This window comes from Hemitrygon akajei, chromosome 1 (assembly GCF_048418815.1).
Source record: "Hemitrygon akajei chromosome 1, sHemAka1.3, whole genome shotgun sequence".
Taxonomy (NCBI): domain Eukaryota; kingdom Metazoa; phylum Chordata; class Chondrichthyes; order Myliobatiformes; family Dasyatidae; genus Hemitrygon; species Hemitrygon akajei.
This window is the reverse complement of record NC_133124.1, coordinates 6,723,923-6,748,983: the sequence shown is the minus strand read 5'-3', so window position 1 is coordinate 6,748,983 and position 25,061 is coordinate 6,723,923. Positions and strand designations below refer to the sequence as shown.

The following is a 25,061-nucleotide window of genomic DNA, read 5'->3' as shown; positions in this document are numbered from 1 at the left end:
CATCACCTTTTAAAGATGTTCTTGATGCTGGGCAGTCTAGTACCCATGATGGAGCTGGTTGTGTTTACACAGCTTTTTCCAACCCTGTGCAGTGGCTCCTCCATAACATATGGTGATGTAACCCGATATCCCTCCCATCCTACCAATACATTAACAGTTTTGGTGTTAGTTGACCCAGCCTGAACATCTGGATTTCTTGTTAGGTCCTTCTAAAATCAGTTCTCTTTTGTTTAAATCTCATAAGACATAGGAGCTGAATTAGACCATTCGACCCACTGAATTGCAACTCTATTCCATTGTGACTGACTTATTATCCCTCTTAACCCCATTCTCCTGTCTTCTCCCTGTAACCTTTGAAACCCTTACTAATTAAGCATCTATCAACCTTCACTTTAAATATGCCCAGTGACTTAGCCTCCACGGTCTTCTGTTGCAATGTGTTCCACAGATTCACCACCCTGTAGCTAAAGAAATCTCTCCTCATCTCTGTTTTACATTATTAGTTATTTTTGTCTATTTGCATTGGATGTTAATTGAATGAAACATTCTCTCTCTGAGCTTTGTACCATTCTAAGTGATTCCGCCTGCTATACTTTACCCAGTTTTTTCTTTCCACTCTAAGGGTGGCAGAACAACACCTGAAATTCCGGCTAGCTAGCCTTAAACCTGATGGCATGAACTTCGATTTCTCCTTCCAGTAATATTTTCCCTCTTTTTTTTCTGTCTTTTCCCCTCCTCTTTCTTCTTCTATTTCCCACTCTGGCCTCTTACCTCTTCTCACCTTCCCATCAGATTCCTTCCAATCCCAGCCTTTTACCTTTCCCACCCACCTAGCTTTACCCATCATCTTCCAGCTAGTCCTGCTTCCCCTCCACCCACTTTTTTATTCTGGCATCATTCCCTTTCCTTCCCAGTTCTGAAGAAGGGTCTTGGTCCAGAACATCGATTATTCATTCATTTCCATAGTTGCTGCTTGACCTGCTGAGTTCTTCCAGTATTTTGTATGTGTTGCTCTAGATTTCCAGCATCTGCAGAATCTCTGGTGTTTTTCTCTTAATCATCTGTTTTCCCCCTTTCAGTTGCAAACAATTCTCCGATGTATTTTGTTACAGGGAAAAATAATGATCTTTTTCTTCAGCATTTAAAGTTTTTTTCTGAATACAGTGGCATGTAAAAGTTTGGGCACCCCTGGTCAAAATTTCTGTTACTGTGAATAGTTGAGCGTGAAGCGCAGAATCAAATATCGCTGTGATGATTGTACGCTCTAGTATCAATTGTTTGGCGACAATAAAGTAAGTAGTTGAGTAGAAGATGAACTGATCTCCAAAAGTCATAAAGTTAAAGATGAAGCATTCTTTTCAACATTTTAAGCAAGATTAGTGTATTATTTTTGTTTTGTACAATTTTAGAGTGGGGAAAAAAGAAAGGAGCACCATGCAAAAGTTTGGGCACTCTAAGAGATTTGAGCTCTCAGATAACTTTTACGAAGGTCTCAGACCTTAATTAGCTTGTTAGGGCTATGGCTTGTTCACAGTCATCGTTAGGATAGGCCAGGTGATACAAATTCCAAAGCTTTATAGATACCCTGACTCCTGAAGTCTTGTCCCAACAATCAGCAGCCATGGGCTCCTCTAAGCAGCTGCCTAGCACTCTGAAAATTAAAATAAATGTTGCCCACAAAGCAGGAGAAGGCTATAAAAAGATAGCAAAGTGTTTTCAGGTAGCCGTTCCCTCAGTTTGTAATGTAATTAAGAAATGGCAGTTAACAGGAATGGTGGAGTTCAAATTGAGGTCTGGAAGATCAAGAGAACTTTCCAGGAGAACTGCTCGTAGGATTGCTGGAAAGGCAAATCAAAACCCCTGTTTGACTGCAAAAGACTTCTGGAAGATGTAGCAGACTCTGGAGTGGTGGTGCACTGTTCTACTGTGCAGCAACACCTGCACAAATATGACCTTCATGGAAGAATCATCAGAAGAAAACCTTTCCTGCATCCTCACCACAAAATTCAGCATCAGAAGTTTGCAAAGAAATATCTAAACAAGCCTGATGCATTTTGGAAACAAGTCCTGTGACTGATGAAGTTAAAATAGAACTTTTTGGCCGCAATGAGCAAAGGTATGTTTGAAAAAAAAAGGGTGCAGAATTTCATGAAAAGAACACCTCTCCAACTGTTAAGCATGGGGGTGGATTGATCATGCTTTGGGCTTGTGTTGCAGCCAGTGGCACGGGGAATATTTCACTGGTAGAGGGAAGAATGAATTCAATTAAATACCAGCAAATTCTGGAAGCAAACATCACACCATCTGTAAGAAAGCTGAAGATGAAAAGAGGATGGCTTCTACAACAGGATAATGATCCTAAACACATCTCAAAATCCACAATGGACTACCTCAAGAGGCACAAGCTGTAGGTTTTGCTATGGCCCTCACATCTCGAAAATCTGTGGATAGACCTCAAAAGAGCAGTGCATGCAAGGCAGCCCAAGAATCTCACAGAACTAAAAGCCTTTTGCAAGGAAGAATGGGCAAAACTCCCCCTAACAAGAATTGAAAGACTCTTAGCTGGCTACAGAAAGCATTTACAAGCTGTGATACTTGTCAAAGTACTGACCATGTAGTGTGCCCAAACTTTTACTTCGGGCCCTTTTCCTTTTTTGTTATTTTGAAACTGTAAAAGATGGAAATAAAAAGAAGTCTTGCTAAGAAATGTGTCTTCTTTAACTTTATGCTTTTTGGAAATCAGGGTCATCTTTTACTTGCTTAGCTATTCACAGCAACAGAAATTTTGACTGGGGTGCCCAAACTTTTGCATGCCACTGTGTCTGCTTTTCCTTTGATTTAATTCATTGCAGTTTTGAACTGTGTTGGATTAGTTACAAGACCAAAGGTTATTTTTCCATGTTTGTTTGCTTTATGAAATTTGGCATGCTGCAGTACAGCCACAAAGGTTTCCCATCTGTAGGCTTGGTTCTGGTAAACTCTGCAGTTCCAGCCAATTTCAGATTTATGTTTTATTTTGAATCGTCTGGAACTTTTCCAGTGACCAGTATCCTTAAATCCTCTTTTCTGCCTTTCATCTTTGCATAGATCATTGCACATTTTTTCCTCCCAATCTTCGTGTTATCTTAAAAGCTCCTTGTTGTTCCCAGTTAAAGTGCCCAGTACAGTGTCACCGTTAATCAAATAGCCCTGTCTGGGGTTATTAATGTGTATTCAGCAGCCTGTGAATTGCAAAGGGGCATTATATATCTAGTCCTGACGAAGGGTCTCGGCCCGAAATGTCGACAGTATAGATGCTTATAGATGCTGCCTGGCCTGCTGTGTTCCAACAGCATTTTGTGTGTGTTGTTATACACCAAGTGTATGTTCGTGGTCTTCTACTGATGCTGTTGCCCATCCACTTCAAGGTTTGATGCGTTGTGTGTTCAGAAATGTTCTTCTACACACCACTGTTGTAACGCGAGGTTATTCGAGCTACTATTGCCTTCCTGTCAGCTTCAACCAGCCAGTCTGGCCATTCACCTCTCTCATTACCAAATCATTTTCACCCTGCAATTCAATGGGTGCTTTTGTTTCTCACACTATTTTCAGTAAACTCTAGAGACCTGTGCGTGAGAATCCCAGGAGATGAGCAGTTACTGAGATACTCAAACCACCCTGTCATTCCACCGTCAAAATCACTTCAATCACATTTTCTCCCCACTCTGATTTTTGGTCTGAACAACTGAATCTCTTAACCATGGCTAAATGCTTTTATGCATTAATTGCTGCCACATGATCAGCTGATTGGATATTTACAGTGAAAGAGCAGGTGTACAGATGTACCCAATAAAGTGGTCAGACTTCTGATATTAGATAGATAGATAGATAGATACTTTATTCATCCCCATGGGGAAATTCAACATTTTTTCCAATGTCCCATACACTTATTGTAGCAAAACTAATTACATACAATACTTAACTCAGTAAAAATATGATATGCATCTAAAATCACCCTCTCAAAAAGCATTAATAATAGCTTTTAAAAAGTTCTTAAGTAGTTTACTTAAATACATTGAGTCCTAACCCCGGCACTTTAACATATCTTACTCCTGGCGGTTTCTTGTGAAAAGGCAGGTTGCCCCTCAAGTGTTGCCCCTCAAGAGTGTTGGCGCGTGGCCTAGTGGGCAAGGCATCAGACTAGTAACCTGAAGGTCACTGGTTCGAGCCTCAGCTGAGGCAGCGTGTTTGTGTCCTTGAGCAAGGCACTTAACATTACTCTGCGACGTCACCGGTGCCAAGCTGCATGGGTCCTAGTGCCCTTCCCTTGGACAACATTGGTGGCATGGAGAGGGGAAGGCCTGCAGCTTGGGCAACTGCCGGTCTCCCATACAACCCTGCCCAGGCCTGCACCCTGGAAACTCCAGGCGCAGATCCATGGTCTCTCGAGACCGACGGATGCCACCACCTCAACCTACCCTAACTGAGAAGAAATTTTATATCTGCACATGAAGTCATTTATTCTCGTTTCAAAGTTAAAGTTGGTACTTCATGGCACAAATTCCTTTATAATGACATCTGAAGAAATCAGCGGCCCCTCCATTGGTTGGTGTTGACCATGGATGGTGTCTGCGTGATGGGCAATCCAAGGCAGTATGATGTGGAGAGCAAGCTGTTACCCCAGTAACAGGCTGCCCAAAGGAAGAGCAGAGACCGATACAGATTGGCATCAGTGGTGTCACAGGAGTTGCCAGAAGGCTATGAACCCAGCATAGGACTGCCTTTGGGACTGAGGCTCCAGTCTTTTCCCTGAAGCCTTCCCAGTGTGTGGATATAGACACAAGGCAGCAGAGGTTTGAGTTCAGAGTTTTCCTTCTTCTCGATGAGCTGCCAACCACAGTTGACGAGTCTCATCTGCTCGAAGCGACTGGTTTTAAGACACCAGTAATCAGCCTTTGCCCCTTCTCATGTCAGTAGAAACAGTTCCACCAGGCTTCATAGCTAAGCTACACTTGAAGACCAGGAGCTGGACTTGATTGTCAGAGGCTATTTGAGATGCACATCATTTGAAGCATTTAATAGGTAGTGGGAGCTTATACCCACTACCACCACAGCTATAATAACTTTAAGGACCCAAGACAGGAATATCCATAGAGCTCTTCAACCCTACTGTATTACTCATTAACTTATCTGATCCTATGCCACAAGTCCACTGTTACCTAATTACTATTTCTAATTATTTTAGTGGTCAAAATATTTTGTACTCAGGCTTGGGTAAGTTAGGCAGCACGGTACTATAACGCTATTACCCCGCCAGCTATCCGGGTTCAATGCTGCCACTGTCTGTAAGGGGTTTGTATATCCTCCCATGACTGCGTGGGTTTCCTCTCTCATTGCAAAGATGTATGGGTTAGTAATTGGTCACATATGTGTGCAATTAGGTGACATGGGTCTGTTGGGCCAGAAAGTCGTGTTACCATGCTGTATCTCTTAAAGCAGAAAACAACTGAGTATCCATAACTCTCTGTGAAAATATTTCCAACTCTCAAAGTAAAAAGTTCAAAGTAAATTTATTATCAAACTAGATGTATGTCACCATATACAACCCTGAGATTCGTTGTCCTGTGGGCTACTCAATAAATCCTATAACCATAATGGAGTCAATGAAAGACCACACCATCAGTGCAACAACCAGTGTGCAGAAGGCAACAAACTGTAAAAATGCAAAAAGAAATTACAAAAAGGAGTAATAATAATAATAATAATAGATACAATAAATATCAAAACATGAGATGAGTCCTTGAAAGTAAATTAATGGGTGTGAGAACAGGTCAGTGATGGGGCAAGTGAAGTTGAGTGAGTTCCCTTTTGGTTCAAGATCCTGATTGTTGAGGGGTAATAACTGTTCCTGAATTTGGTGATGCCCTGAGGCTCCTGTGCCACCTTCTTGTTGGCAGCAGTGAGAAGAGAACGTATCCTGAGTGTTGAGGGTTCCTGATGATAGATGCTGCTTTCCCATGGCAGTGTTCCATGTAGATGTGCTTAGTAGTGGGGAGGGCATGATGGACTGGGCTGGATTGTACTTTTTGTAGGCTTTTCTGTTCAAGGCCATTGGTGTTTCCACACTAGGCCATGATGCAACCAGTCAATATACTCTCCACTACTCATCCATAGAAATTTGTTGAACTTTTAGATATCGTGCCAAATTTTCACAAACTTCTAAGGAAGTAGAAGTGCTGTCCTGCTTTCTTTGTAATTGCACTTATCTAATCCTGATCTCTTGATGAGGACTGGCTCATGGAACTCCAGTTTCCTCCTCCTGGTCAATAATCATCTCCTTAGTTTTGCTGACATTGAGCAGGAGGTGGTTTTATCACCAGTCAGATTTTCAATCTCCCTCCGAAATGCAGATTCGTCGCCACCTTGGAATCGGCCTACTACAGTGGTATCATAAGCAAAACTAAATGTGGCATTGGAACTGTGCTTAGCCACACAGTCGTGTGTAGAACAAGCAGAGCAAAGGACTAAGCACACAGCCTTGCTGATGGACATTGTGGAGGAGATGTTGCCAATCTGAACTTGCTGGGATTTGCAGCTGAGGAAATCAAGGATCCAATTGCACATGGAGGTATTGAGGCCAAGGTTTTGAAGCTTATTGATTAGCTTTGAGGGAATGATAGTATTGACTGCTGAACAGTAGTTGATAAGGAACATCCTGATGTTCCCATCTTTGCTATATAGATGTTCCAGGGTTGAGTGAAGAGCCAATGACTTGGCATCTGCTGTGGGCCTGTTGTGCTGGTAGCCAAATTGGAGCAGATCCAAGTCGCTTCTCAGGCAGGAGTTAATACGTTTCATCACCAGGCTCTCAAATCACTTCATCAGAGTGGACAATAGCCATTGAGGCAGGTTACCACATTCTTCTTAGGCACCGGTATACTTGTAGGTGGCTACCTCAGATTGCTAGTGAGAGGTTAAAGATCTCAGTGAATGCTCCAGCCAGTTGAACAGCACGGATCTTTGGTACTCGGCCAGGTACCCCATCTGGGCTGAATGCTTCCATCTTGTAGGGTGCTCTCATGTCAGCTTCAGAGGTCATTGACAAGGTCATTGGAGGCTGTGGCCTGAAGGTTCCTCAATGTTTTGACTGTCAAAGTGAACATAGAAGGCATTGGGCTCATCTGGAAGTGAAGCCCTGTTGTCACCTGTGATGCTTGATTTCACTTTGTAGGAGGATATAGCATTCAAGCCCTGCCACAGCTGTCGAGCATCCTACATTGATTCACGTTTAGAAAGGAGTTGCCACTTTGCCCATGAGATGGCTTTCCAGAGATTGTAACTGTCTTGGTCACCAGATTTGAATGCCTCTGATCTGGCTCTCAGCAGATTCCGCATCACATGGTTTATCCAGGGCTTTAGGTTGGGAAAGTCTCTGAATGATTTTGTGGGGAGACACTCATCAATGACTGTCTTTATAACGTCTGTGACAACCACTCAGTATTCGTTCGGATCCACAGATGAGTCCTTGAACATGGCCCATGCCACTGACTCGAAGCAATCCCATAGCCACCCCTCAGCCTCCTGCAACCACCTCTTTATTGTCCTAATCTCTGGAGCCTTGCTCTTCAGCCTCTGCCTGTTTGCAGGTAGGAGAAGACAGCCAAGTGATCCGATTTCCCAAAGTACAGTCTGGGCATGGAACGGTAGGAATTCCTTATCTTAGAATAGCAGTGGTCTAGTGTGTTGGGATCTCTGATCCTACAGGTTATTTGCTGATTGAATATGGGAAGGGATTTCTTCAAATAAGCCTGATTGAAATCCTCAACAATGATATAAAATACATCAGTGTAGACTGTTCCTGGCCCCCACCACCTTATTTTGACCATAGGTGTCCAGTCCCTATATACCTCCATCCTCCACCAGGAAGGTCTCAAAGCTCTCCACTTCTCTTTGGATTCCAGACCTAACCAGTTCCCGTCTACCACCACTCTCCTCTGTGTAGCGGAATTAGTCCTTACTCGTAATAATTTCTCCTTTGGCTCCTCCCACTTCCTCCAAACTAAAGGTGTTGCCATGGGCACCCGTATGGGTCCCAGCTATGCCTGCCTTTTTGTTGGCTTTGTGGAACAGTCCATGTTCCAAGCCTACACTGGTATCTGTCCCCCACTTTTCCTTCGCTACATTAATGACTTCATTGGCGCTGCTTCCTGCACGCATGCTAAGATCGTTGTCTTCATTAACTTTGCCTCCAACTTCCACCCTACCCTCAAATTTACCTGGTTCATTTCCGACACCTCCCTCCCCTTTCTTGATCTTTCTATCTCTATCTCTGGAGCCAGCTTATCTACTGATGTCTACTATAAGCCTACAGACTCTCACAGCTACCTGGACTATTCCTCTTCTCACCCTGTCTCTTGCAAAAATGCCATCCCCTTCTCACAATTCCTCCCTCTCTGCCGTATCTGCTCTCAGGATGGGGCTTTTCATTCCAGGACGGAGGAGATGTCTTCCTTTTTTAAAGAAAAGGGCTTCCATTCCTCCACCATCAACTCTGCTCTCAAATGCATCTCTCCCATTTCACGCACATCTGCCCTCACCCCATCCTCCTGCCACCCCACTAGAGATAGGGTTCCCCTTGTCCTCACCTACAACCCCACCATCCTCCGGGTCCAACATATAATTCTCCATAACTTCTGCCACCTCCAACGGGATCCCACCACCAAGCACATCTCCCTCCCTACCTTCTGCTTTCCACAAGGATTGCTCCCTACGCAACTCCCTTGTCCATTCGTTTCCCCCCCCCCCCCACATCCCTTCCCACCGATCTCCCTCCTGGCACTTATCCTTGTAAGCGGAACAAGTGCTACACCTGCCCTTACACTTACTCCCTCACCACCATTCAGGGCCCCAGACAGTCCTTCCAGGTGAGGCGACACTTCACCTGTGAGTCGGCTGGTGTGGTATACTGTGTCCAGTGCTCCCAGTGTGGCCTTCTATATATTGGTGAGACCCGACGCAGACTGGGAGACCGTTTCGCTGAACACGAAACCTATGCTCGGTCTGCCAGAGAAAGCAGGATCTCCCAGTGGCCACACATTTTAATTCCACGTTCCATTCCCATTCCGATATGTCAATCCATGGCCTCCTCTACTGTCAAGATGAAGCCACACTCAGGTTGGAGGAACAACACCTTATATACCGGCTGGGTAGCCTCCAATCTGATGGCATGAACATTGATTTCTCTAACTTCTGTTAGACTGCACTTCTTCCTATAGATTCTGCCTGGCCTGCTGTGTTCCACCAGCATTTTGTGTGTGTTGTATGTGATGCAATCTGCTGGGTTTATCTGATTGTCAGACTTCATTTTGAGGTAGCTCTCCAGTTTTGAATGGGAAGTCTATGATTCAGGTTCTGCACCAATAACTGAGTACAAAACAGAATGGAATCTTGGGAAAAGTTCTGATGAAGGGTCTCGGCCTGAAACAGAACTGTTTACTCTTTGCCCTAGATGCTGCCTGGCCTGCTTAGTTCCTCCAGTATTTTGTGTGTGTTGCATGTTACCTCATTATTTTCCTAAATTAATAGAAACTTTTTTTTTGCAATTGTAACTAATGCTGTCTCATACCTTAATTTTTACCTTTTCTATTGATCTTTTAATGATTCTTTGGTGTTTTACTCTCTGTTCAATCTTCAGCCCTGCTCCCAATTCATTTTTGGTTAACTATGGCATTAGTCATTCCTTGTTAGAATATAACTATTCCAAATACTCTTACAATCCTTTTCAGTGTCCGTCACTGTTTCTCAATTGACTGATCAACTAATCTACTTCACCAACATTTTAACTAGCTTTTCACCTAGTCACCTAATTGCCCTTGTTTAATTTTTAAATGTCAACCTTGAGCCCATTCCGTTCTTCTACAAGCTAATTGTAAAATTTCTGTGAATGATGTTCATTTCTGCCTAGGTGTATTTTTGCCATGAGATCATTAATTAATCCTACCTCATTGCATTCTACCAGGCTTACTGATGAAGGATCTCAGCCAGAAATGTCATCTCTTTATTCCCCTCCATAGATGCTGCCTGAGCTGCTGAGCTCCTCCAGCATTTTGTGTGTTACTACAGTCTTGTTTTTGATTGGCTCTGAACTTGCCATCCATCATTAAAGACCCCCACTGTACAGGCCATGCTCTCTTCTTGATGAAGGGTCTCAGCCTGAAACATCGACTGTTTACTCTTTTCCATAGGTGCTGCCTGATCTTCTGAGTTCTGCCAGCATTTTGTGTTTGTGTGTGTGTGTGTGTGTGCGCGCGCGTTTGGATTTCCAGCATCTGTAAATTTCTCATCTTCATGCTCTCTTCTTGCTACAATTATCGGGCAGGAGATACAGAAGCCCTTGGTCCCACACCACCAGTTTCAGGAACAGTTACTACCCTTAAAACATCAGGCTCTTTCCACAACCTACATATTCACTTTCTAGGACTCTAAACTCTTGTTCTCAGTATTTTTTATTTGCATACTTTGTCTTCTTTCACACATTGATGTCTGTCTTTAATTAAGTTTTAAAATATCCCTCCCCCTCCTTTCTTCTTCTATTCCCTACTCTGCCTCTTCTTACCTGTCTAATACCTCACAATGAGTCTCCTTCTCCTTCCCTTTCTTTGTGTGTGTTGCTTTAATTATGTATGTGTTTTATAGATACTGTTGTATTTCCTTATTTTTGCTGTGAATTCCTGCAAGAAAAAGAATCCAGAGCTAGTACATTGTAATATATAAGTACTCTGATAATAAGTTTACCTTGAAAGTTGATTTGATGTTTCGAATTTGCATGTAGATTAACATCCTCCGTGATTATCACCCTATCTCTGACAAACTCTCACTAATTTTACTTTATTCTCCATCTTACTGTGTGGTTCAGAGCCAGTACACTAGTCCTATCAGTAGTTTCTTTCCTTTTCTAATTGTCATCTTCATCCAAACAACTTCAGCATCCAGGTTTCTTGAACTTACAGTAAGTCGTCCTTTTTAATGCACCAAGGCATCAATCTTTATTTTTCCTTTTGAAATACTTTATCTGTGAAGCATTTATAGAGATCTTGAATCAGAATCAGGTTTATTATCACTGACATGTGTTGTGAAATTTGTTGTCTTGCAGCAGCAGTATAGTGCAATGCATAAAAATACTATAATTTATAATAAGAAGGATGTATTAAAAAAATTAAATAGTACAAAAAAACCCAAAAAATACTAGGCAGTGTTCATGGGTTCATTGTCCATTCAGAAATCTGATGGCAGAGGGGAAGAAGCTGTTCCTAAAATATTGAGTGCATGTCTTGTAGTTCCAGTGTCACCTCTTTGATTGTAACGATGATAAGAGGGCATGTCCTTAACGATGGGTGCCTTCTTTTTGAGGCTTTGCCTTTTGAAGGTGTCCTCGATGCTGGGGAGTCATGATGGAGCTAGCTGAGTTTACAACCCTTTGCAGATTTTTCCAATCCTGTGCAGTGCTCCCTCCATACCAGATGGTGATGTAACCAGTTAGAATGCTTTCCACAGCACATTGCAGAAATTTGGTCATTTTTGGTGACATACCAAATCTCTTCTAATGAAATGCATCCACTGCCTTGCTACCATCAATGTTTTGGGCCCAGGATAGATCTTCAGAGATGTTAACACCCAGGAATCTTGAAATGGCTCACCCTTTCCAATGCTAACCTCTTAATGAGGACTGGCGTGTCCTCCCACTGATTCTGCACCCTGAAGTCCACAATCAATTCCGTGGTTTTACTGACTTTGAGTACAAGGTTGTTGTAGCAATACAACTCAACCAGCTGATCTATCTCACTATATTCACCTCCTCATCACCATCTGAAATTCATTCAACAATAGTGTGTCATTGGCAAATTTATAGATGACTTTTGAGCTGTGCTCGACCACACAGTCGTAGGTGTAGAGTGCACACATCCTTGAGCTGCACCTTTGTTGGTTGTCAGCAAGGAGCTGTCAAACTGTGAAAGATGTATTATTATGAACATGAGTTCTTTCTCAGGAGGAAGACCATCTTGCTAAGGACCCTGCATCCACTATACCTGGAGCGCAGAGTGTGAAGAGAAAAGCCGAGACTCCACTTGGCTCTCCACTGGAACCTGGCCAAGTTCTGGAAAAAGATGAAGACAACAGCAAAGTTAAACTAAAAATCAAAGTAAGGAGGTTTTTTAAAATATCTGGAGATTAATTTTATGAAATGAGAGCAATTCTTTTTCATAATTGTAACAGAAGTAGATTGCTGAAAACATCTAGCCAGTTATCAGGATTTATGGGAAAGAGAAAAGAGATTTTTTCATTAGAAGCTGGTTATTAAAAGAGAACACGTATTAGTAAGTACAATACAAGAAAAAATATTAAACAGAACAAAGAACAATACAGCACAGTACAGGCCATTCGGCCCACAATGTTTTGCTGACCCTTAAACTCTGCCTCCCATATAACCCCCCCCCACCTTAAATTCCTCCATATACCTGTCTAGTAGTCTCTTAAACTTCACTAGTGTATCTGCCTCCACCACTGACTCAGGCAGTGCATTTCATGCACCAACCACTCTCTGAGTAAAAAAAACCTTCTTCTAATATCCCCCTTGAACTTTTCTCCCCTTACCTTAAAGCCATGTCCTCTTGTATTGAGCAGTGGTGCCCTGGGGAAGAGACGCTGGCTGTCCACTCTGTCTATTCCTCTTAATATCTTGTACACCTCTATCATGTCTCCTCTCATCCTCCTTCTCTCCAAAGAGTAAAGCCCTAGCTCCCTTAATCTCTGATCATAATCCATACTCTCTAAACCAGGCGGCATCCTGGTAAATCTCCTCTGTACCCTTTCCAATGCTTCCACATCCTTCCTATAATGAGGCGACCAGAACTGGACACAGTACTCCCAAGTGTGGCCTAACCAGAGTTTTATAAAGCTGCATCATTACCCCGCGACTCTTAAACTCTATCCCTCGACTTATGAAAGCTAACACTCCATAAGCTTTCTTAACTACCCTATCTACCTGTGAGGCAACTTACAGGGATCTGTGGACATGTACCCCCAGATCCCTCTGCTTCTCCACACTCCCAAGTATCCTGCCATTTACTATGTATGTTGCCTTGGAGTTTGTTCTTCCAAAGTGTACCACCTCACACTTCTCTGGGTTGAACTCCATCTGCCACTTCTCAGCCCACTTCTGCATCCTATCAATGTCTCCCTGCAATCTTCGACAATCCTCAACACTATCCACACCACCACCAACCTTTGTGTCGTCTGCAAACTTCTACCCCCACATCCAGGTCGTTAATAAAAATCACGAAAAGTAGAGGTCTCAGAACCAATCCTCGTGGGACACCACTAGTCACAACCCTCCAATCTGAATGTACTCCCTCCACTACGACCCTCTGCTTTCTGCAGGCAAGCCAATTCTGAATCCACCTGGCCAAACTTCCCTGGATCCCATGCCTTCTAACTTTCTGAATAAGCCTACCTTGTGGTACCTTGTCAAGTGCCTTACTAAAATCCATGTAGATCACATCCACTGCACTACCCTCATCTATATGCCTGGTCACCTCCTCAAAGAACTCTATCTGGCTTGTTAGACACGATCTGCCCTTCACAAAGCCATGCTGACTGTCCCTGATCAGACCATGGTTCTCTAAATGCCCATAGATTCTAACTCTAAGAATCTTTTCCAACAGCTTTCCCACCACAGACGTAAGGCTCACTGGTCTATAATTACCCGGACTATACCTATTACCTTTTTTGAACAAGGGGACAACATTCGCCTTCCTCCAATCCTCTGGTACCATTCTCATGAACAACAAGGACATAAAGATCCTAGCCAGAGGCTCAGCAATCTGTTCCCTCGCCTCGTGGAGCAGCCTGGGGAATATTCCATCGGGCCCCGGGGACTTATCCGTCCTAATGTATTTTAAAAACTCCAATGCTTCTTCTCCCTTAATATCAACATGCTCCAGAACATCAACCTCACTCATGTTGTCCTCACCATAATCAAGTTCCCTCTCATTGGTGAATACTGAAGAGAAGTATTCATTGAGGACCTCGCTCACTTCCACAGCCTCCAGGCACATCTTCCCACCTTTATCTCTAATCGGTCCTATCTTCACTCCTGTCGACCTTTTGTTCTTCACATAATTGAAGAATGCCTTGGGGTTTTCCTTTACCCTACTCGCCAAGGCCTTCTCATGCCCCCTTCTTGCTCTCCTCAGCCCCTTCTTAAGATCTTTTGTTGCTACCCTATATTCCTCAGTAGTCTCATCTGATCCTTGCTTCCTAAACCTCATGTATGCTGCCTTCTTCCATCTGACTAGATTCTGCACCTCACTTGTCACCCATGGTTCCTTCACCCTACCATTCTTTATCTTCCTCACCGGGACAAAATTATCCCTAACATCATGCAAGAGATCCCTAAACATCGACCACATGTCCATAGTACATTTCCCTGTAAAACATCATCCCAATTCACACCCGCAAATTCTAGCCTTATAGCCTCATAATTTGCCCTTCCACAATTAAAAATTTTCCTGTCCTCTCTGATTCTGTCCTTTTCCATGATAATGCTAAAGGCCAGGGAGCAGTGGTCACTGTCCCCCAGATGCTCACCCACTGAGAGATCTGTGACCTGACCCGGTTGTCAAGCATTGAGTGGTAATAATGGAAGGCAGAAGTAATGATGATGCAACTATAGAAAAATAATGTGTTCAGAGAAAATGTGAGAATCTGCAGCAAAAAGTGAGGGAGTATAGGATAAACTCTGAGTCTAAGGAAGAAAGAGGTACAAGGATCCAAGCATTACTTATCCTATACTAAAACCCAACCCGATTCCTCTTCCAGTAACTCTGCTAGAGCCAATCTCTATTAAATAGCCTGAGTAGAAAAGTGGATTTTGAGAGGAAATGAAAGCAATGGTTGCAGTCTGAATGTAGAATATTACAGCACAGTGAAGGCCCTTTGGCCCAAGATATTGTACTGACCTTTTAACCAACTCAAGATCAATCAAACCCTTCCCTCCTACACAGCCCTCCATTTTTCCTATTATGCATGTACCTATCCAAGAGTTTCTTGAATGCCCGTAATGTGTCTGTCTCTACTGCCATCCCTGGCAGGGTATTCCAAACACCTACCACTCTCTGTGTAAAGAGCATTCTGGCATTCCCCCTATGCTTTTCTCCAATCACTTTAAAATGACATCCCCTTGTATTAGCCATTTCCACTCTGGGGAAAAAGTCTTTGGCTGTCCGCTCTATCTGTACCTCTCATCATCTTCCACTCCTCTATCAAGTCATCTTCCTTCACTCCAGAGAAAACCCCTAGCTCACTCAACATCTTCTCATAAGACATGCCCTCTAGTTATGGCAACATCCTGGTAAATTTCCTCTTCTCAAGTTAAACTCAAAGCAGAAGTCTGAGGTTAGTGGGATTCTAGCTGAAAGATGAGTTGTGTTGTTTTTTTCTGAAGCTAACACTGACCACATTGGAATACCATAGCAGACAGAGGGCAGAATTGGAATGAGGTGAAGAATTGAAGCTGTACATCAGAGCTGGGAACTGAAAGTACTCAGCAGAATGAGTGTCCAACTTAATAAAGACTGTAAATAGCTGAAGTCTGGGCTGATCCTTGCACAAGCTCACAAATTACATAAAATCTGACATTTTACTGGCGTTCTGTTTATTCTTGCTCTCTTTCGTTTGCCTGTGAACCAGTTTTTAACATGATGTCTCTGGTTTTAAGAATCCCGAGTGTGATGTGAAATACTTTATAAAAATCCAAATTTACCACAGTAGATATGCAGGTATCCTTCTACCTTGTTGCTTACAGCCTCAAGAAACCCTTAACAGTCCTGTGAACATGCCTCTTGTTTAATATTAATTTGATGCTCTTACTCAGTGTTACCTTCTCATATTCAGCTTTTTTTAAGCTGCTTCAGCTCATATCAATAATATAATCTGTTATTAACACAAGTGATCAGTGATCTGAAAATGAAGGGAGTAAGAGCATCCAATTAATATTATACTAGAAGCATGTTCACAGGACTGTTAAGGGCTTCTTGAGGCTGTAAGCAACAAGGTAGAAGGATACCTGCATACCTAATGTGGTAAATTTGGATTTTTATAAAGTATTTTACATCACATTCAGAATTCCTAAAAAGTTAACTCAAATTCAGATTTATTTATCACATGTACATCGAAACATACAGTATTAACAGCCAACACACCCAAGAGTGTGCTGGGATAACCTACAAATTTTGCCACACATTCTGGTGCCAATGTACCAAGTCCACGCAGCTTGGTGGAACAAGACAGAACCCAGCAAAACAGAACATACCTAGCAACAAGGCAAGAACAGTGAAATAAGGTGCCATTCCTCAAATACACTGTCCTCCGACTCCAGGACAGGCTGTTGTCTTCGGCCTCCAGCCTTTAGTGGACTTGTGGATTCACAGACACTGGATCTGGCTTCCCCAGCAGATTTACAGACATTATTGCTTTGTTTCTAGGAACTGAACTGATCATTGCAGTGATAGTTAACATTTTAATTCCCAATCATAGCTATTTATATCTGTAGTTTGAAGGGGAAACATCTTCTTTCTGTTTTCTCTTTAGTTTTCTAATTCTCAAGAAGATGAAGAGATTGACATGGACTCTGTTCATGATAGTCAGGCCTTTATATATCATCAACTGAACATACTTGAACGACCATCTACACCAGGTAGGAGAAACCGATACATTAATCATAACTGAAATGAATGGGTTGACTATCTTCTAAATGGAGAGAAAATACAGGAAACTGAGGCACAAAGGGACTTGGGAGTGCTCGTGTAGGATTCCATAAAGGTTAATTTTCAGATTAAGTCTGTGGTGAGGAAGGCAAATGCAATGTTAGCATTCATTTCGAGAGGACTGGAATATAAAAGTAAGGACATAATGTTGAGACTTTTTAAAGCACTGGTTAGGCTTAGAGTATTGTGAGCAGTTTTAAACCCCTTTTCTTTTAGAAAGGTTGTGAAACTGGAGAGGGTTCTAAGGAGGTTCATGAGAATGATTCCAGGATTGAATGTCTAGCCATATGAAGAGTGTCTGATGGCTCTGGACCTGTATTTACTAAAATTCAGCAGAATGAGGGGTGACCTTATTTAAACCTATCAAGTGGATGTGGAAAGGATGTTTTCTATGGTGGGAGAGTCTAAGACCAGATGACACAGCCTCAGAATAAAGGGGCATCCTCTTAGAACAGAGTTGAGCGATTTCTTTAGCCAGAGAGTGGTGAATCTGGAATTCTTTGCTGCAGACAGCTGTGGAGGCTAAGTCTTTATGTATATTTAAAGCAGAGGTTGATAGATTCTTAATTGGTCAGGGCATGAAGGGATATGGGGAGAGGGTAGGAAATTAGGGCCAAGAGGAAAATTGGATCAGCCATGATGAAATGGCAGAGCAGACTCAAGGGGCCAAATGGCCTAATTCTGCTCCTATATCTTATGGTCTTATTAACAGAAAGAAAAGATTGTCCTTAGTTATAGTAAGCTGATGTGTGGAAGAGTCTGTATAGATGATTAGTAGACTCATTGTTCAGGCACGAACTTGTGTGGTGGTCACATCAGTTAATATACAAAGTTTAGAGTCATTACTTGTTGTAAAAAAAAACAGAAAAAATTCACAAAAAATTTGATAGCTGAAATGTATATGGGATGAATTACAAGAACTATTGTTTTTGCTGAATGAAGTGCTCTAACTCAGTCAAGTACGTTGAGGCCAATGGATAATTGGAAAAACATCAGCTACCATTGGAACAAGATCTGGCTTGTAGTATGAATAGTGAAATAGTTTGCCAATTATCCGCAGTCTGCAGCATATACAACAGACCAACTGAGAGTTCAATGGACCACTGAAGTTGCTTTCAATATAAATAATAGAATTTGTCATTTTTTTGGACTGTTTCAGACTTCATTTCTGAAATGGAGAAAACATTGGGCAGATTTTTTGTTACTTGAAAAATTGTTACCCACCTGTGACTAGGCCATCAATGTTCTTTGTCCTGCCACAATTTTCCTCTGGGGACTTGACTGTAAGCAGGCAGCTGTTTCCCAGTGAAGCATGGGGTCTGTCTTAGCGCAGCCAGCCAGCTGAGCTGACAGAAATCTCTTTTAACAGGTAGTGTGGTCCCACGACCCCAACGTCCTACTCATCTAGACTCACAAACTGTTAAAGGCTATTCATGTGATCAGGACCTTGATAGCATTCATGAACATTTAGACCATAAGACATAGGAGCAGAATTAGGCTACTTGGCCCATTAGGTCTGCTTCGCATTTCAATCTTGGCCAATTATTATCCTGCTCAGCGCCATTCTTTGGTCTTCTCCTCGTAACTGTGACACCCTTACTAATCAAGAACCTATCGACCTCTGCTTCAAATTGATCAATGTAAATTGTGCCATGAATTATCTAGGGTTGCTGGGCAGTCATTTTCAATTTCATTTTCAGTGCGGTTCAAAGGGCCAGTAGGTCTATACCACATTGCATCTCTAAGTAAATGAATAGTTCATTCTTGTGAACCTCCTCTGGACCGTCTCCAATGACAGCACATCCTTTCTTAGAAATGGGGCCCAATATTCCAAGTAAAAGCCTCAGCATTACATCTTACTGTTATAATTGATAACATTTGGCACATATCCTTTGCATTTAAACTAAGTTTACACAAGCACTGAAATCAATTAAATAATTACGATTAACTTAAACTGTAAAACTACAACTGTTCATTTTTCTCCCAGCCATTGTCAATGCCTCTCATTCATTTGAATAATGACTTGGAACACAGAGCAGAAAATGTTACAGTGCAGCATGGGCCCTTTGGCCCACAATGTTGTGCTGACCCTTTAACCTACTCTAAAATCGATTTGAACTTTCCCTCTTAAATAACCTCCATTATTCTAACAACACACACAAAATGCTGGGGGAAAGCTGGAAATTCAAAATTGGTGTGTGTTGCTTGAATTTCCAGCATCTGCAGATTTCCTCGTGTTTCCATTATTCTAACATGTATGTCTATTCAAGAATTTCTTAAAGTCCCCTAATGAATCTGCCTGAAACACCACCCCCAGCAGCACATACCACACATTCACCACTCTCTTTAAAAAAACACTTACCCCTCAGACATTCCCCCTGCCCCCCATAATTCCCTCCAATCAATTTAAAATTACGCCCTCTCATATTAGCTACTTCCACCCTTCGAAAAAGTCTTTGGCTGTCCACTCAATCTAGCTTGTACACCTCCAAGTCATCTCACATCCTCCACTTTAAAAAGAAGAGCTCTAGCTTGCTCAGTCTTTGTACACAAGGCATGCTCTCCAATCCAGTAGCATCCTGGTAAATCTCCTCTTCACTCTCTCTAAAACTTCCACATCCTTTCTATAATGACGCCAGAACTGAATACAATATTCCAAATGTGGTCCAACTAGGGTTTTATAGAGCTGCAAGGTTACCTCACAACTTCTGATCTCAATCTACTGATTAATGAAGGCGAACACACCTTATGTTTTCTAGCCATCTTAACATCCCTGGTACCATATTGAAACCAGCACAAGCTCAAGGGCAGGTAATCCCAGTCAGAGATTGAAAGTATTAGGAGAGAGTGATACTGCCCCCTTTGACTCAGGAGATCCTACAAGAGCAACAGGATCCTAGCAAAAGGATTTGAGTACAGGAGCAGGGAGGTTCTACTGCAGTTGTACAGGGCCTTGGTGAGACCACACCTAGAGTATTGTGTGCAGTTTTGGTCCCCTAATCTGAGGAAAGACATTCTTGCCATAGAGGGAGTACAGAGAAGGTTCTCCAGATTGATTCCTGGGATGGCAGGACTTTTATATGAAGAAAGACTGGATCAACTAGGCTTATACTCACTGCAATTTAGAAGATTGAGGGGGGATCTTATTGAAACGTATAAAATTCTAAAGGGATTGGACAGGCTGGATGCAGGAAGATTGTTTCCGATGTTGGGGAAGTCCAGAACGAGGGGTCACAGTTTAAGGATAAAGGGGAAGCCTTTTAGGACCGAGATGAGGAAAAACTTCTCCACACAGAGAGTGGTGAATCTGTGGAATTCTCTGCCACAGGAAACAGTTGAGGCCGGTTCATTGGCTATATTTAAGAGTAAGTTAGATATGGCCCTTGTGGCTAAAGGGATCAGGGGGTATGGAGAGAAAGCAGGTACAGGGTTCTGAGTTGGATGATCAGCCATGATCATACTGAATGGCGGTGCAGGCTCGAAGTACCGAATGGCCTACCCCTGCACCTATTTTCTATGTTTCTATGTAACGTAGAAGATACATAGATACAGCTGTGGCTTTACACCAGTGGAGACGGGGACTTTCATAGGGATGAACCAATGAATTGGTAAGAACTAATGCCGGTAATGGTGCTGGGATGGATGCTTATTTTTCCATTATTGTTATTGTGAACATCATTATCATCTACTGCACTCAATTTATGATGGTTCCTGTGTTGATTGGTTGTCTGTTGTACCTGGCAATGACAGATTTTGTGCAGTTCTTCTTCTGTACATTTGATGGAGACTATTGAGTCCAAGTTGTAAGTGACAATATGGACGTGGAAGCTGTCCTGAATCTGATTGTGCGGCCACTGCTATATCACTAAGAAATTTGTGAGGGAGAATTTTTAAAGTAGAAAAGTTGTAGAACTGGGGAAACATGCACAAAATGCTGGGGCAGCTCAGCAAGTCAGGCAGCATCTATGAAAATGAATAAACAGTCAACATTTCAGGCTGAGACTCTTCGTTGGGACTGGAAAGGCAGGGAGAAGATACCAGAATAAAAAATGTGGGGGGACGGGAGGGAGGACAAACTAGAAGGTGATAGGTGAAGCCAGCTGGTTGGGAAAGACAAAGGGTTGGAGAAGAAGGAATCTGATAGGAGAGGAAAGTGGACCATGGGAGAAAGGGAAATAAGAGGGAGATGATAGGCAGGTGAGGAGAATAGGTAAGAGCCCAGAATGGGGAGTAGAAAAAGAGGGAAGGGGGGAGAAGAAAAGGAAAAAAAATCACCTGAAGGAGAAAGTGATGTTCATGTCCTCAGGTTGGAGGTTACTAGGTGGAGAGTAGTCTCAGCATGGCTAAAGAGAAGGCCTTGGACTGACGTGTCAGAATGGGAATGGGGACAGAAATTAAAATGGTTAGCCACTGAGAAATTCTGCTTTTGGTGGATGGTGCAAAGTGTTCGACAACCAAGACAGTTCCACACTCTCGACCTCAGGAGTCTGGGTCCAGTTGTACGAGTAGTTGTCACGACTGGGGTCTTCCTTGACTGAAGTGGATGTACTTCTGTAACTTGTCATGCCCTTCGCTCTCCACAAAGCATAGCAGATCCATCTTACTGGCTGTTGGATCTCACCTGCTCAGTCTCCTGGAGCTAATTTTGCATGCTCGGACAGTATGTGTACATATTTGCATATTACATGTAATAAGTTTATCATTATTCAGTCAGTCTGGATTGATGTATATGATGAAAGTGCGTAAGAAATGATAAGCATAAAATATGACTGGGTGTCTGTTATTTCCATAGGGAAAGAAACACCAGCTGTGGAAACTGGCATGGTTTCCATGCCAACTACCCCAGTTCCTTCACTTGGCAAAGAGTCAAGCTCATCGAGGCATGGGGACCACCACCACCATCACCATCATGAGCACAAGAAAAAGAAGAAGAAGCATAAACACAAACATAAGCATAAACACAAACATGATGGGAAAGATAAAGAAAAAGACCTGTTTACTTTCTCAAACAGCCCAGCTAGTGGACGGTCTCTTAATTCTCCTTCAATTTCTGACTGAACGAAATGGAGAATTGACCAAGCAGCCCGACAACTGAGCAAGGAAAAAAGGACCAAATGCAAGGCCACGGTGATAACCTCTGTGCCCACCTTTCCTATAAACTAATGGTATTACGCAATGTACATGTACAAAATGAATATGTACCTCGACACACAGGTTTAGTTGACCTAAACTGCAGTTTGCTGGTTTCTCCAAACTTACCATCCTTGCTTTCACAAAGTGCTCAAAATCAACAACTTTTCCACTCCACCCCCATTCTTGCATTTCCACATAGCCTTACACTGTTCTTTGAAAGTATATCTTCCCAATGGTTTTACTGGCTTGTAGAACTCCGCTGTGCATGGCACTTTGTATCTGCTTTTTCGTCCTGCACAAGTTTGTTGGTGAGATGATGTTCATTGTAAACATGATACAATGAATTTCATTGGTACTAACCATGCAATGCAGGAAAACCTCAACCCAGAAATTCTTGAGCAAGTGTACTGTGGAAACTTGCACGAGGCAATTGGTGAAATGCCATGGATCGTCCTCAATATGCAGGTAGGTTGGAGCAGTGGACAGGAAACAGTGGTGGATAATGCTAAAATAAGGAGAGAAGAAAATGTGACGTAGAATTTTACAGATTCTTGTTTTATTACATTTTTCCAATTCCATGAAAAAGTCATGAAGCCCAGTCAGCAGTAGTCTACTCCCGGTAATGAAGTCAACCTCCTCTCCTTTTTACTTATTTTAAAAATTGTTCCTAAGTGGCTGTCAATCTCTAATTGGCATTTGTGATATATTGTTAACGATGATGGTGCTGATTCTTTTTAGTTGCATCCGAGGACTTGTGGAACATGGTCTTTTAAAAGATGAGAATCATTTGTAGTAAATATAATCAGGTTTTATAACAATGCCCTGGGGTCCATATAAGTTTGTACAATAAAATGTTTGCTCTTCCATGATTGTGTCTGTTGTGAGTGCAAGTAACTTTTCTTTTCCTCATTACCTAAAAGTCCTTTCCTCCTCATTGTTTCGTTAGCTTTTTGTTTACTTCATTATAAGGAAGTGTTATTTCTAATACTTGTTCATGAACAATATTGTACAAGACTTTAATTCAAACTTCATACTTTCCAATCTTGTTCAATAAGTAACTTCCTCATCATACATGGGAGGGAAAAAAACAGTTCTCCCACAAATACACCCACAAATCTTGATTTTTTATTAGTCCCCTTACAGCCACTTGGGGTTTTCAAATAACATTTTTTACCTTCCTTAAAATAGGAATAATGAAGTTCCAAGTCTGAAGTTGAACATTAAAACTGAAGAAACAGCACTTCATCAACTGGACTTGTTTCCATACATAACTTATAATTATTGTTAGATCAATGTGAATGTGGCATACTGTATGTGCTCTAAATCTGAACAGGGATTAGAGTGCACTGAGTTGCAATATTAGTGATTTAAGTTTGTGCTGAGCATTATAACTTAGGGCTGTTAGAATGTCAACTATTTGTCTTTGGACTCAAAAGTAAACATTTTTTTATTTCCTTCACTCCAGGTATTACTATATTGTAATAAAGGTAAACATTCACATTACACAGTTTTGTGCAGCTCTCTGTTATTTTAGATCTGGATTTGTTGACCAGTGTATCTGAAATACTAAATGGAATTGTTGCTTTTTATTTATCATCTCAGCACCACAGGTATCTACTAAGTAGACTCAATGAATCAGGAATTAAAAGCTTCTGCTCCTTTCTGCTTAACAATATAACTTTGAGTATTGCCTTATATAATGAAAATCCAAAACTATTCTTCTTCTTCTCCTTCTCCTTTTTCTTCCCATCCCATCACCCCCACTGGGGTATAAGCTGTTGACCAACAGCTCACCAGAGTCCTCTGTCCTGGGTCAGTCTTTCAAGTTGTCCCCATGTGTAGCCCATTATCAAAGATCCTTTCTCTCCCAGAAATGAGGTCTTTGGAGCTTCTGTTGGTGTTTCTGTAGCTCTGGGTTGTTACAGGGTGGGGTTGCCAGCCTCTTTGCCCAAACTTCCTCCTTTCACAGCTGGCCTGTGAAACTCATCTATGGCAGAGTTAGAACCATTAATAAACCACAGGTTTGCATTCTTAAGCGTTAAGGAAATGATTTTAATTTGAGCATTTAGCTGTCTTTATGATGATAAAACTCATGGAGGTAACGGTGATAAGTAAAGAGAATCTGTTTCATGTGCTTATTGGAACGGGAAATAGAAGATGTGAATTTGTGACATTTAGTTTGGAAGTACATTATGATTATTTGAGTTTATAATTCAAGTACAATGCACTTACTGTATAAAATACAATGTAATATTGTTTATAAATTTATATGATCAATGATATTTGATGGAACTTGATGCTGTTTGTGTTGATAATGTCAAATATAACACAGCAACTGACAGGTTTTCAATATGAAACATCAGTTCTTTTCCTCCCACAGATGCTGCTCTACTGCTCAGCCCATTGATTTCCTCAGCTGATTATTGATCAATATGTGTTTGATAGGTCAATTATTCTATAATAGTCTCCATATCAAAGGTCAAATTTAATGTCAGAAAAATGTACAGACAGACATACTTTATTGATCCCAAGGGAAATTGGGTTTTGTGTTACAGCCGCACCAACCAAGAATAGTGAAGAAATATAGCAATATAAAACCATAAATAATAATAAGTTAATCATGCCAAGTGGAACTAAGTCCAGGACCAGCCTATTGCCTCAGGGTGTCTGACACTCCGAGGGAGGAGTTGTAAAGTTTGATGGCCACAGGTAGGAATGACTTCCTATGACGCTCAGTGTTACATCTCAGTGGAATGAGTCTCTAACTGAATGTACTCCTGTGCCTAACCAGTACGTTATGTCATGGACAAATGTCATTAAGGGGTCCATGGATCCCAGGTTAGGAATGGGAACCCATGGTTTATATTTCATCAAATTTATGCTTTAATTGATGCAGTTGGTTAAATTTCATTCTCCATTTTCTATTCCTGGGGTTTTCACATCTTGGATTCATGTTGGGTGTTGATTAAGTAAAACAAGACCCTGTTGGACATTGATTGCTGCAAGCCCACTTCCCCTTGTTTGTTGTGGAGGCAGGGGTCGAGGCAGCTGTATCACCTCAGTTGTGATAAGGACTAGGCCTCAAGCCGCAGGCTTGCTTTGTTGTGTGTCCGGGCTTGGCTGGGT

At 42.0% G+C, this 25,061-nt stretch overlaps 1 protein-coding gene across 3 annotated transcripts in view; it reads left to right on the top strand.

The window, feature by feature from the left end:
- Positions 1 to 23,440, top strand: part of taf2 (TAF2 RNA polymerase II, TATA box binding protein (TBP)-associated factor) — a 110,822-nt gene extending 87,382 nt beyond the window's left edge. For 2 of the 3 annotated variants that reach the window (XM_073028318.1, XM_073028229.1), the window contains exons 24-26: positions 12,026 to 12,178; positions 16,627 to 16,732; positions 21,595 to 23,440. In XM_073028318.1, the coding sequence (XP_072884419.1) occupies positions 12,026 to 12,178; positions 16,627 to 16,732; positions 21,595 to 21,860 (525 nt within the window). In that variant the 3' untranslated portion in view covers positions 21,861 to 23,440. Of the gene's footprint in view, positions 1 to 12,025; positions 12,179 to 16,626; positions 16,733 to 21,594 lie in introns of those variants that run through there. The other variant, XM_073028401.1, reaches the window with a different exon arrangement.
- The last annotated feature ends 1,621 nt before the right edge of the window (positions 23,441 to 25,061 follow it).